The sequence below is a fragment of the Apodemus sylvaticus genome, chromosome 8, assembly GCF_947179515.1.
Source record: "Apodemus sylvaticus chromosome 8, mApoSyl1.1, whole genome shotgun sequence".
NCBI lineage: Eukaryota > Metazoa > Chordata > Mammalia > Rodentia > Muridae > Apodemus > Apodemus sylvaticus.
Genome location: NC_067479.1, coordinates 69,567,883 through 69,581,342, shown reverse-complemented (window position 1 = coordinate 69,581,342; position 13,460 = coordinate 69,567,883). Strand labels below are relative to the sequence as shown.

The 13,460-nt window shown below is 43.3% G+C and overlaps 1 protein-coding gene across 1 annotated transcript in view; it reads right to left on the bottom strand.

Moving 5' to 3' along the window:
• Nucleotides 1-13,460, bottom strand: part of Micu2 (mitochondrial calcium uptake 2) — an 81,269-nt gene that overhangs the window by 44,738 nt on the left and 23,071 nt on the right. The window contains exon 2 of the mRNA XM_052191321.1: nucleotides 6,395-6,533. Coding sequence (XP_052047281.1) covers nucleotides 6,395-6,533 — 139 coding nt within the window. The remainder of the gene's footprint in view (nucleotides 1-6,394; nucleotides 6,534-13,460) is intronic.

Genomic DNA, 13,460 nt, shown 5'->3' with positions numbered 1-13,460 from the left:
GCTAATGTTTAATACTACATCATGGTGAACATGAGGCTACCTGAGGGGTTTAAAAAGGAGACGTCAGAGATCAAGAACAACAGAGCACAAAGGGTGGAGGTACCATCTAGGGGGAGATGAGCCCCTCCTGCTGAACAGGTGAGGGAGGGAAGGGGCTCCAGCTGGGGCAGCACCAGAGGAATCTAAAGGATGCTTCAATTTTCAGCCTTCATTTGATCAGTTAAAAATGGATACCTTATCATCAGCAAGAAGGAAGGGTGTGGTAGGAAGGAGAGCTGGGAAGGTGAGGGATTTGGGCAGGTGGATGAAGGAAGCTGGAGACTGTAAAATGACATATGACAGGTGTGACTTAGAGGATTGGGTGAAGCTGAGGATGAACTTAGGGGCTCCAATTTGTACAAGTGTGTGTCTTCCTATGAGTTCAGGATAGAGACAAAAGGGATACAGGTAAGTAGTTATCAGAGTGACAAGTCACAAACCCTGTGGCTACAGGGAAAAGGAGAAAGGACCTTGGGGCGATAGGACAGTGGACACTAGACATTTTCATGAGGTTTCAGAATAAACATACTGGGTAGCAGGTAAAGTGAAAGATAATGAATTAGTTGTGGTCACAGATGGAGGCTCTGAAATCTGAGACTGTGAAATTGGGACAATTCCAGGTGGTAGTGTGGGGTGTGAACAGTCAAGCCAAAGTCACCGAAAGGAGTGCAGCAGGAGACAATCTAGGGAGGGGAGATGTCCTTGGGCTGGTCATCTGTGCTGCAAGAGAGTGCGCAGCAGAGACCCAAGGGAACCAGATACAGGGAGTTGCCAGGGTCTATTTGGAAGTCCTATGCAGAGATGCTTACATAAGTCTCATCAATTGCTATTAATAAAGTGTAGTATTTACCAAAAGGCCAAAAAGATAATCCCAGGTAAATGAGTTTAAAATCTAATAAATCTTAGATTGCTTCATATCATTTCATTTACCCAGAGAGCATGGGTCAGTGGTTTGGCTTGGTTTTTCTTTGTTTTGCTGCTCATCATGATCTGTAGGAATGTAACCAAGACGACCTTACCCATGATGGAGAGTGAGGCTGAAGGGCGTCGTATGCATAAAGGGTGTATTATCTGCCTGCAAGGCCATTCAGCTCTTGATTTGGCTCAGTGCCCTCCGATCATTTAACTGCATTCCAATGAATAATATAAGTGGAAATGTCACAGTCTTTAATTACAGTTTACTGTAGCTCTTAGAACATATTTTAGGAGCTATTTTGATGTCTTTTCTGTTAAATCTGTTATCTGGTTGCAATTCACAAGCAATTTCTGTGGCTGATTTTGTCCAGTGATGCTACATCGTCTTGCTTCTTTGTAGTCTTTGACTTTTGCTGTTGGGCTCTGGATATTTTCAATAATGTAGTGCAGAGTCTGGGTTCTAGTTCCTTCCCCACAGTGCTATTTCAGAGGACATACTGTGGAGAATCTGAGGACCAGCTCTCCTTGTCACTCACTGCTTGTGAACACGCTCAGTGTCCAAGCTGCAGAGTTCTTAGTAACTACCATGCGTCCCCCTGCCCTCTACCCTAGCACTTGAGGGATTCCCCATACTGTAAACCAGTCACAGGGCGGAGGCGGGGTCTGGAGTTCTGGAGTTCGTTCTAACTGAAAGGTGCTGAGTGCAGACATCTTACCCCGCTGCCTGACAAGAACCTGGGACACGCACTGCTTTGCAGGCCATCTTTCTGACTCAGGCTTCCATGAAGGAACAATTCCCACTGGGGTGATTAATATTTGTCAGGACCCCTGGAGGCTCCCCATTTCCCTCTCTTTCCTAAGTGTGCTTCTTCAAAGTAGCCAGCACATAGTTTAACCTGTTTTCTTCTCTGACTCTATCCCTGACCTCTCAATTTCCTTTTACCACAACCTATACCCCTTCCTTCCTTCCTTCCTTCCTTCCTTCCTTCCTTCCTTCCTTCCTTCCTTCCTTCCTTCCTTCCTTCCTTCCTTCCTTCCTTCTGGATTTTTGCTTGCTATGGAGTTCATCTGGCCTTACACTATCAATCCTCCAGCCTCAATGCCCAGAGTGTTGAGATTACAAGCATGTGTTAGCATGTCTAGCTTACTTGTACCCTTTCTGATGGTGCCTGAAAGTCTCCTTTTTGTGTTAAAGTGAGGTTACTACCATCAGAGAGAGACCAGAAGCTGCTTTTTAAACCAGCTTCTACCACCCAGGCAGAAACAACTTCCGAGGCCCGAGTCCTGCAGCCAGACCTGCGGACAATGGTGCTGCTCTTTCGGAGTAGTAAGAGCCTGGCCCACCAAGTAGACCTCAGGGCTTCGTCGCTTGTTTCTGGATACTCCCTCTGCCCTTCAAGCCAGAGCAAGAGCAGCCAGGTCTCCAGTGTTCCCAGTGGAAGAGCACGCAAGGCAGAGACTCCACTCTACAGACAAGGAGTGTGTGGGAAAGGGTGCCCACCCCTCACCCACGCGGTAGGAAGTACTAAAGTACTGCTCTTCCCAATAGTCCTCTGAGCACTGTTCCTGTTGTAGCCGTCTAGAATGTGTTTCCATCTCACTGAGTTGTAACAGGTAGGTGGAGAGTCCGGTGTTAAAGTACTCTGGGTTTGAATATTTTCTTATCCATTTTAGTAGTTTTACTTGAATAGGTATTTCTAGATTTCCTAAGAAACTTCAGGCTTATTTCCAGACATGTTTTTCTACTAGTTTCGGTGAGTAGTGGATCTATGGGCTCTTTCCATTGCTGTAACGGACACTGTTCACTAACTTACTGAAGAGAATTGCCTAGTGTGAATATGCCCTGGTTTATCTGTTCTCTCCAGGAGACATGTGGGTGGTTTCTAGCCTTTCTGCTAACCTAACACTGCAGCTATAAACACTCTTGTATATATCTGATGGCACACCAGTAAGTGTTCCTATCAGGTGTGTATGTGTGTGTATGTATGTGTGTGTGTGTGTATATATATACACACACACACACACATATATACACATACACACACACACACACACACACACATACACCCCCAGGAATGCAAATTTTGGTGAAAAATTAGGTTTAATTTTCCAAGGCAGTTAAAGTTGTTTTCTAAAGTAGCTGGAGTTTTCCATTTCCAATTCCAACCAAGAGTATGTAAATGTAAAATCCTGGGATATCCCCCCCCCCCCCCCCCACAGTCTCCTCAACCTCTGTGATGAGACTTGTCAATACAGCAGTGTAAACTTTTCTCTCACCAGATACAAACCAGGGAAGCATTTATGTTCATTTTCTTGCTTCTTCCTTTGTGAATATCTATTCTTCCATTTTTAACAGCTATACAGAGGGAGGAAGAGGGAGGGGGTGGGGAAAGACCGAGAGGGAAAGCTCTTGCCTGCCTGTCTTCTGTGGCAGCTCGAGAGATAGAGGCTGCTGCCTCACAGCCAGGTAAGGACACTGCCACCGTCAGCCCTTTGCAGGTTCTTGGCTGGATCTACTGAGTGTTAAAGAGAGCCTGATGTGTGTGGAGAACCTCACCACAAAGTGAAGCCAGGACAACCAAAGCCAGATGCTTTGATATTTAGACAACAATCAGTGTGTGAAGACAGACAGGACAAATGGATCTCTGGACTAAGGTAAATTCTAGGGACATCATTAAGAGATATCTGGGGCGGGGGGGGGGGTAGGTAGAGCTAAGGGAAGCTAAAGGTTACTTCAAAGACCTTGTTAATTGGGGCTGTGATGAATTACTGCAGTCACCAGTCTGGTGATCAAGGCTGTTTTTCTGGCTTTGCTTTGTGAAGAATGTCCCCCTCAAAAGAATCTTTATGGCTTGCTGCATTCAGGAAGACAGGCCAAATGGCCCCTTCTGAAGTGACAGTTTCTCCAGTGATGTCACTTTGCAGTAATTACCATGTCACTTGGCACACCGGAGATGAGCCAGCTCTCACTCTTCCATGTGCCATCTCCTTGACAGCTGTGGCTCCCATGTCAGGACTGACGCGCTTGTCTGGCTTCTGTGCACAAGTGAAGTCGGCCAGCTTCCCACCCTGTCATTCAGTTTCTTTAAGGTAACGTTTGAGAACAAAGTGCTATTTGAATTTGGCTGAATCTCACTCCTCTGGTTAGTACTTTTATCTTGTTTAAGACATGTGTTTCTATCTCAGGGTAACACACACACACACACACACACACACACACACACACACAGCCATAGGAGGAATGCAGCACATGTGCATCTCTGGAGACTCAGATGCCGCTGACATCAGCTCCTGATGGGCGATTAAGCAGGGTACACTGAGCAGAGCAGTGCACTCATTGAAATCTATTAACTAACTCTCATAAGAAATTCATCTTTTCTGAGAGCAAACCCTGTTTGGCTCTAACAGTCTCTTTAATAGAACTGGCACTGGCGGGGAGAAAGGCTTTTTTAAAGATGTATTTATTTTATGTTATGTGTGAGTATCCTGTCTACAAGTATGTGTGTATACCACATGTGTGCTTGGTGCCTGCGGAGTCAGAAGAAGGCACCGGATCCCCTGGAACAGGAACGATAGGGGTGAGCTGCCAGGTGGGTGCTGGGACTTGAACCTGGATCTTCTAAAAACACGTCAAATGCTCTTAACTGCTAAGCCATTTCTTCAGCCCTGGGTTTGGCTCCTAACACCTATGCCGGGCAGCTCACACCACGGGGAATCTGTGCTCAGGTGCACATACCCGCACAGAGACATATACACATAACTAAATCTTTATTGTCTGTGTGCGCCCACACTTGCCATGGCACGTGCCTTCAGGGTGTCGGAGAGCTGAGCGCTGCCTTCTGAGCCACACTACCCCTCTTTTCAGGAGTTTTCATCTCTTAAGTTTTTTTATACTCAGATTCTGCCAGCTAACCAATTATTCTTTAAATAGTTCTGATATAGGACCCTGGTTGCCCTGATTGACCTTCTGTCTCCACTTGCCTCCAGGTTTTAGGTCAAGGTGTCCCATGACCCCAATTCTGTTGTGACCCTTGATGGACCTGAAATGCTGATTTTATACTTTTCACCATTTTTTTCTTTTTCCTTTTTCTGCTGGGAGAATAGGAGTGACAATGTCCACGTTATGCTCACACTCTATTTACGGCGAGTTTTTGAGGCTGGGTTCGAACTAAATAGCTTTGGCTGTCCTGGAGCTATGTAGATCACATGTCTGCCCCTGCTGGGATTAAAGGTGTATGCCACTATATCTGGCCCAAACTACTGCACCAATATAGGTCAACATTTTTAAAGTTTTGCCACATACTGCTAAATTCCCTCCATGGATCTAGATTAAAGGATTCTAAACACATTTTTATTACTGTATTTTCTAATTCTCAAACCTTCATTGTTCCCTCAAGATGAAGTCCACCCACATGGCTCTGCCAAGGAGACATTCCTTGGGTGGGTGAGCCAGTCCCTGGGATTTTTTGCACCATCCAGCCCTTATCTGTTCTTCAGGGTGACAGCCCCAAGCTCCCTGTCTCCAGGGTCCCGTGGACGTCCTGTCCCTGGATGCTCCATCGTGCTCACTGTGCTTTTACCCTGCTCAGCCGTGCCCAGTGCGCCCGAGCCTGCTCTGACCACGTGCTTTGACCTCTGCCTTCTGTGGTACTTCAGTTACTTACAGGGAGTCCAGCACGACAGGCCTTACACCACAGTGCGTACGTATCTGATGCACAGTGAGAAGGGCTGGGTCAGGTGATAAACCTGGGGGTTCCTGCTGTCATGGGATAACTATGAGTTTGACATTTATAAAATAATTATACTTTGTTATTTTAATTTTTGGTTACATTGTTTCCTTCAGGATTTTTCTACTTACGACAAAATAACATATTAATGTTATGACTCTGATAAATGGTTCTCTTTAATAATTAATCTACTATATTTTTCTTCTGAATTTAAAACCTCAATTCCACTAAAAACTAGTATCTAGTCAAATAACATTTTTGACTTAAATGTTAAGTCAAAACATTTAAAACTTATCTTAAAAACTCAGTTTTTTTTCTCATTTAGAAAAATCCATATAAAATAACTACTTTTTTTTTTTTTTTTTTTTTGGTTTTTTGGATTTGGTTTTTTGGAAACATGGTTTCTCCGTATAGCCCTGGCTGTCCTGGACCTCACTCTGTAGACCAGGCTGGCCTCAAACTCAGAAATCCACCTGGGAGATTTCCCAGAGTGCTGGGATTACAGGCATGCGCCACCACTGACTGGCAAAATAACTACTTTCAAGCAGAAACACATGCCAGTTTGTAACTGTCACATTATAACAAGAAGATGCCTAATACAACGGATAGTGATAATTGAAATGCTGTCACAAATTTTGGAAACAAGTTTTTCAACCCTCATGTTTAAGCTTTAAAAAGCAAAGCAAACCAACATAGAGCAGCCCAGTACTCACGCTCCACTTGCTCGAACATGACTGAGAAGAGGAAGTCTCGGGGTGTCATGTAATGCTCTCCCTCATGCTCCAGGGAGGAGAACTGCATGAACCGCTGTTTGCGGAGAGAAACTTTCTCAATTGGTCCCAAGTCATTTTTCTAAAAGGAAAAGAAATAATAATTTAAGATTTTTTTCAGTATGATTTCCAAACTTAAGTACCTCCAGAATTATCTTTAAAGGGTAGGTTAGGTCTGACAACCACCAAAGTTTACATTATTCACGGAACAAATATCAACTAAGTCCCTACATTTTTAGGCACCAATTATGACTAATTGGAGCAAAGTTACTCTCAAGTGGAAGAACGACATTCACAATACGAAGTCATGGAGACAGGGGGAACCAACACAGAGAACGCAGATGGGGGGCGAGGAGCAGGTTTCCTAGGTAAGACAGGGCTGTCTTCTGAAGGGATGACACTCACAGAGGCATGTAAGGGGTTAGTGAGGGGTTGTTCCCAAGCAAGGTCAGAACAAGGAGGAGCAGAAAGCCACTGCCACCAGAGGGAGAGCAAGAGAGTAGCAGATGATCACCCCAGACAGATGTGGGTAGCAGGGCACGCACAGCTGTACTCTAACAATGGGCTCTGCCCAGACTACTAAGAAAGGATGTGCATGGGCCACACCCCGCTGGTGCTGTGGAGTCTCCCAGGCTTTAGGACCCAGCTCTCCCAACAGCCGGACGACGGTGCTGACACCTCTAAGCTTTCTGCTCCACTAAAGGCACAGTCTCTACATATGAGCAGGCCTTGTGGCTGCACACACTGTGACATGGCAGGAGACAACAACACTGAAGCTTCCATGAGCCTAAAACTCACAGAAGCACATTTCGGAGGAGCTGACTCTTCAGGAGGTACCGGTTTATAAGGTCAGATTGTTGACTGTGTTGTTTGCATCCATTTACATTTTGGCAAAGGATCCTAGTTTCTAGTGAACAACAACAAAAAGATAGAGGAAATCAGGATCCTCTTTACTAGTAATTTCTGAGCTTGAAGTTTACATGGGATTGTTGGTTATTTCCACACAAATAACTCCTAACTGTGTCTGAACTACAGGCAGGACTCTCTACCAGCAGTCGGTTTAAAACCCTTCAATACCCTCTACTAACACCCTTCCAATTTAGTTTGCTATGGTAGCTTTCTGGATTTCTGTTACTCACCAGAACAAACAAGTCCGCTGTACTAGACCAAGGCCCTTCCATTCCCACGGTCAGCACCAACGCTCTCCATGTCCAGCAGTGGTGCTCTCCGCTGCCTCTCTCTGAGGCTGAGCTCTTTGCTCTCACTAGTCAAGAGCTTCTTTCTAGTTCCTTTAGGAAGTATACAGTGGATGCTCCCACCTCACGTCTTACCACCAATCCTCCCTTTCTTTATCGTTGCTTTACCTTCTCTGAACTAAACACTGAATTGAGCATGTGCTAATTTCAGAAAAACACTAGGAAGAGTCAGAATGCAAATGAACCAAGGGCATGATTGTGTAGCAGAAGATACCTGCAGCACCGATGTCGATTAGGAGGATGGCGTGTGTCAGGCTGTGAGCATCCGAAGCGTGCTCTCTAATCCCCAGTGCCTAGCTGCAACCCATTTTTAAAAAGAAGGAATATGGGCTTGTTAAGGTCGACAAGTTCGTCTAGAGTAACACAGTAGGCACTGATGGCACAGGCCATATGCCACCAACCTCTCAGTGTCCCACAAGTTCCCATATTAGCTCCTATGGGAGAAGATGCAGTATTGATAAGATTTCACGAGAGAGGAGGATATAAGCTCGATTCTAGAGACTCACAAAGAAAAGGATTAGAATTAGCCATTCTCCAAGCCCCAGACTAAGTGCTGCCCATTTCCTAACTAGCATGCATTAATTCCTGGTTTTATCAAATTTGAGTAGAATGTCCTGAATAGATCAGCTTGCTTTTACACATTCAAGCAGAGGGGAAAGGAGGACTTTGAAATGATCACTTTCCAAGTTAATGTACTAACACAGTTTTGTTTGGGATTTTTTTTTTTTTTAATCAAACAGTAGTCAATTTTTAAAAGTACAACTTGGAGGATTACAGTGGCACCTCTCTTTTACACAAGTTGACCCGGCCTGCCAATGCCAATTTTATGTGTTAGTCCTCTATCTGCTGGGCTTTACTGCCCTACCTCACGTTCATAACTATTTTGATCAGATCTCAAACCTACTACAAGGTTTCAATGGTCAAGACAGCATTATTAAGAGGAGAACAATGCTGTATTGTGTGATTTTTCTAAGGATGTACTATTGCAACTCCCAAGTCCTTTCTGCCTAGCTTTCAAATAGACCACTGGGCCTGAAGTGATGCTTTAGCCTGTCTCACTCTGATGTGTAGTATATTAGCTGTGTAGTATAGTTGTGTACAGGCGTACAATTCTGTTCAATCCAGGATTTCAAGCCTACTGAGTTCACCTTTGGGCACATAATTGAAGACAATGACTGTTCCTTCCCAGAATTTACTAGTTGCCAGAATTCAGCTAGGTGGGGTTTATCTGCATGAACCGTCTTTATCCATGATTGACTGATGACGGGCTCAGTGTTGTGTACGCCACGCACAGAGAGTCTCTGTTGTTATAGAATCATATTTGCAATGGTGGTGTTATGCCCCAAAGACAGCATTTTGCAGCCTTTCTGATATTTGGCACTTTTTTGTTCTCTGAGCTGTGGAGGGGGTGGTATGGGTGCTCTGTTAAAGACTGAAAGTTGAGTCATCCCTTATTCTATGGACCTTGGGCAGTCTCTGCATTCACCACAGTTCTCTGACAAGAGAAGCCTCTCTGATTGAATGTAGTATTTGCTATGCATATAAATAAAATACTTAGAAGGCAGTTTGATGTCATGCCAATCTGTGTAAGAAACTGTAGTGAGTTCTCTAGGAACCTGTAGCCACAGGGTGGCTGCGACTGTGTTCACAGCGCTAGGCATGAGTCCCCTCTTGTGGAGAGGACCTCAAATCCAGCCAGAGAGCAAATGATTACCACCACAGTGGTTTGTGTAAATTGTTATACCTGTGGGCATGTCTTGCCTGGCAAACTGGTATTGTAGCTTGTAGGCTCCTAGACCATTGGTGCCTCTTCTCCCCCAGTTGTATGCATAGCTCCTTCAGGCAATGTGAAAGTTTCTGGCCCAGTTCTAGCTTAATTTCACATTTTGCAACAAAGGTATGTGATCTTCAGCAATAGCATAACCCAGAATTTTCAGACTTAAAGGGGACCTAGAGAGTATCTAGCTCTAGCTCTGTGTAAATGCCAGCATCACAGCTTTTGAGTTCCAGACCATGTTTGGTTATAACAGTGTATGGCAGAGGATGAGACGCCAAGTCATCTCTAGTGCCTTGAGCACATTTGCAATAGGCTTTGGTGGGAATCCAAACTTTTCCCTTTCTGGTTCTTTTGTTTCTTCATTTTCTGTTTTTGGCCAATCCATGTGCCTATGGTCTCTTTATCTATTTTTCTTTGTTCCTCTTCCTCCTAAGCATGAGGCAGCCTTATTTATTTGTTTGTTTGTTTATATTTTTTATTTTTAAAAATCATTGTTTATTTTGATACCATAAACTAACCTGTTCTGGGCACTGGTTTTCTTTCTCTAGTTTCTGTTTTCTCTCCAATGGGTGTGCATTTGCTGCATAACTGAGCTAGGCAAAGGAAGTGGCTTGCAGACTCAGAATGTACAGTCAGAGCCTCAGTTTGGACAGAGGAAGAAGAGGTATAACAAAGGTCAAAATTGTATCTGAGAAAAACAGATACCTAGGGTCATATTGTTATATAGTAGGCATAAATATTCACAAATCCATGCTCAGGTACTTCAGAGCCTGCTGAATGGTGGTATTCTGAGGTACATGACTGAAATGTACAGAAAAAAAAAAAGGCACCATATTGTAAAGATTAGAACTTCCCTCTATGTATAGTGTATAAGCATGACTGTATGTGCATGTCAGGAAACCTCGGGTATTGATCTTTAGGAACTGTCTATCTTGGTTTTTGAGGTAGGGGTCTTATTGGTCTGGGGATCACCAATTTGGCCATGCAGATTGCCCACAGACCCTAGGGATCATCTGCCTCCCCACTGCTGGGATTATAAATCCATGCTATCATGCCCAGCTTTTAAAATGTGGGTTCTGGAAATTGAACTCAAGTCAGTTCTTATACAGCATGCACTTTATTACCTGAGCTATCTCCAATAGCCATCATGTATAAAAATAACTATAAAGTGCAGAGCCGGGCGGTGGTGGCGCACACCTTTAATCCCAGCACTTGGGAGGCAGAGGCAGGCGGATTTCTGAGTTTGAGGCCAGCCTGGTCTACAGAGTGAGTTCCAGGACAGCCAGGGCTACACAGAAAAACCTGGCAAAAAAACAAAACAAAACAAAACAAAAAAACAAAAGAAGTGCAGAAGTAGGATGTTTCATACCCAAACCCAGCACTTATACTTAATCTACATATCTAATGAACTTGGCTATTTAGTTCTAAAAACATTCTATAATAAATGCTTGTTTCACACTGAGCTCTACACACATACGAATATCCAGACTCACTCAGAAATAGGAGTGTGCCAGGACATCCGAACCAAGTCCATATTCTAGTAAGTTCATCACTCATAAAAAGGCAGAAAAAACTTATAAAAGCATTAAAGATAAATTTCTGTTTTTTCTGTATATAAAAGAAGCAATATTAATATTTTCTTATTTTATCTTTGAGATAATACAATTATATTTCTCCCTTCCCTTTCCTACCACCCAATACCCTTCCCTAGACCCTTTCCCCTGGGTTTTCTGAAGGAAAGAGGAGACAGGACAAATGTCTTTTCAGGATTTTTTTTTTTAAGAATTTATTTTATTTTATTTATATGAGTACATTGTAGTTGTCTTTAGCACACCAGAAGAGGGCATCGGATCCCATTACAGATGGCTGTGAGCCACCATGTGGTTGCTAGGAATTGAACTCAGGACCTTCGGAAGAGCAGCCAGTGCTCTTAACTGCTGAGCCATCTCTCCAGCCCAGAACAAATGTCTTAAGTGCCCTGTCAGTGACTCTCAGGGCCAGAGTCTCAGAAGAAGTTCATCCTCAATACATAAAGGTTAGCTGAAAAAACAAGAGCAAACAAAACCCAACAACAACCTTGTGAGCGGTTCTGACTTCTTCCTCACCTCTTCACTGGCTGAGCTATGAGGTGTCTGAGGTCTGCTTCTGCTGACGAAAAGGTCTGTTTCAAGCAAGGCATGCATGGTGACACATGCCTGTGACCCCAGCTCTAGAAAGGCTGACACAAGACTACATGTCTGTTTGAGGAACCATGGATAGGAAACCATGCAAGAGAGTGAATGCTCACAGTTCATACACAAACGCTAGGAATAGTCAGGAATAGTACATTCAGTTATAGAATTCAGACATATAGACAAAGAAACAGACAGACAGACAGACAGACAGACACACACACACACACACACAGTCTCGAGCCACATGGGGTAGTAAGCCCAGAGTTTCCTAGCTATACAAAGCTTTCCATAATAGCTTTGATTTTCCAAAGGGGTAGGCAAAATTAATGATTAAAAAGTTGGCATTCTATCTGCCTGTTTACTTTTGAGTAGCTACCTGAGCCAGGGTGTGTGTGTCTGTCTGTCTGCCTATCTGTCTGCGCACTCTCATGTGCAGTGATAAAAAGATGTAAATTCTCAGTATTAAGTCTGTAGTGATTATAACTGCCCCATATTTCTAGTTTTGTGTTATTCTGAATTCAGGTAGTTATTCTATATATAGTTCCTAGACAAATATTCAATCTTTACGAAGTCCCCTAAGTGGAGACCTGGGAAGATAAAAGGCAGACTGATGCAAAGACACTGTTAACTTTATAAGAAGCCAGAGTGAAGGCACATCATGTCTGAGGTAGATAAGGAACCGGTGGAAAATTTTAATTGTTTAAACTTCATACAAAGTCTAATTCTATACTTTTTATTTTGATAAGGGTGTGACATGGTTGTTAAATCCTTTTAAACTTCTAAATTCATTTAAAGGTATGGAATACTTAAAAATTTCTTACACTAAGTTTGAACCATTTGTAAAATATTCATTAACGTTATCTATCATGTACTCCATTTTAAGCTTCTGTAAATTTTTATTTTGCTGTAATTATTTTAAAACCTTATTATAAAAGCATTGCAAATAAAAAAATCATACAAAGACCTAACAATATATGTGTAAATACCACAAATATCTACTGGGTCACAGTGTTATCAGCAAGATACAGTTCATTTTTACTAAACACAATGCAGCTTTGAGTGGATCATTTCAAATGTTTTCTAGTTTGTTTGTTTTAATAAACTGTGTATTTTACACTGAAAAAAAAAACATAAATGCTAGAGTTCAGTACACTGAACAGCTGTAGGGAGGCCAGTGAGGCAGGAAAGACTACAAAACACATGGCTGAAAAGGTTTTGGGCCAACCACAGTCACCACAGCCAACCAATGGCCCCAATGTACATACATGAATAACTCTCCGAGGACACTTACACATAGAAAATGCTGCTCAACAGGGTTCCTAATGGAGGAGCTAGAGCAAGGACCCAAGGACCTCAAGGGGTTTGCAGTCCCATAGGAAGAACAACAATATCAACTAACCAGACCCCATCCCCGGGAGCTCCCAGGGACTAAACCACCAACCAGAGTTCACATGGAGGGCCCCATGGCTCCAGCTGCATGGGTAGCAGAGGAGGGCCTGGTTGGACAGCCATGAGAGGAGAGGCTCAGTGCCCGAGTGTAGGGGAAAGCCAGGACAGGGAAGTGGAAGTGGGTGGGCCAGTGAGCAGGAGGGGGAATGGGATGGGGGTTTTCAGAGGGGAAATGTGGAAAGGGAATAACATTTGAAATGTAAATAAAGAAAATATCTAATAAAACATAACTAAAAAAAAAGAAAAAAGAGAAAATGCTGCTCAAAATATAGGTAGATGAAGTATCACTTAAAAGCATTTAATGTAAATCTTTATGAGAAAAATACCTTCTAGAAAATGCAACCTGAATTATC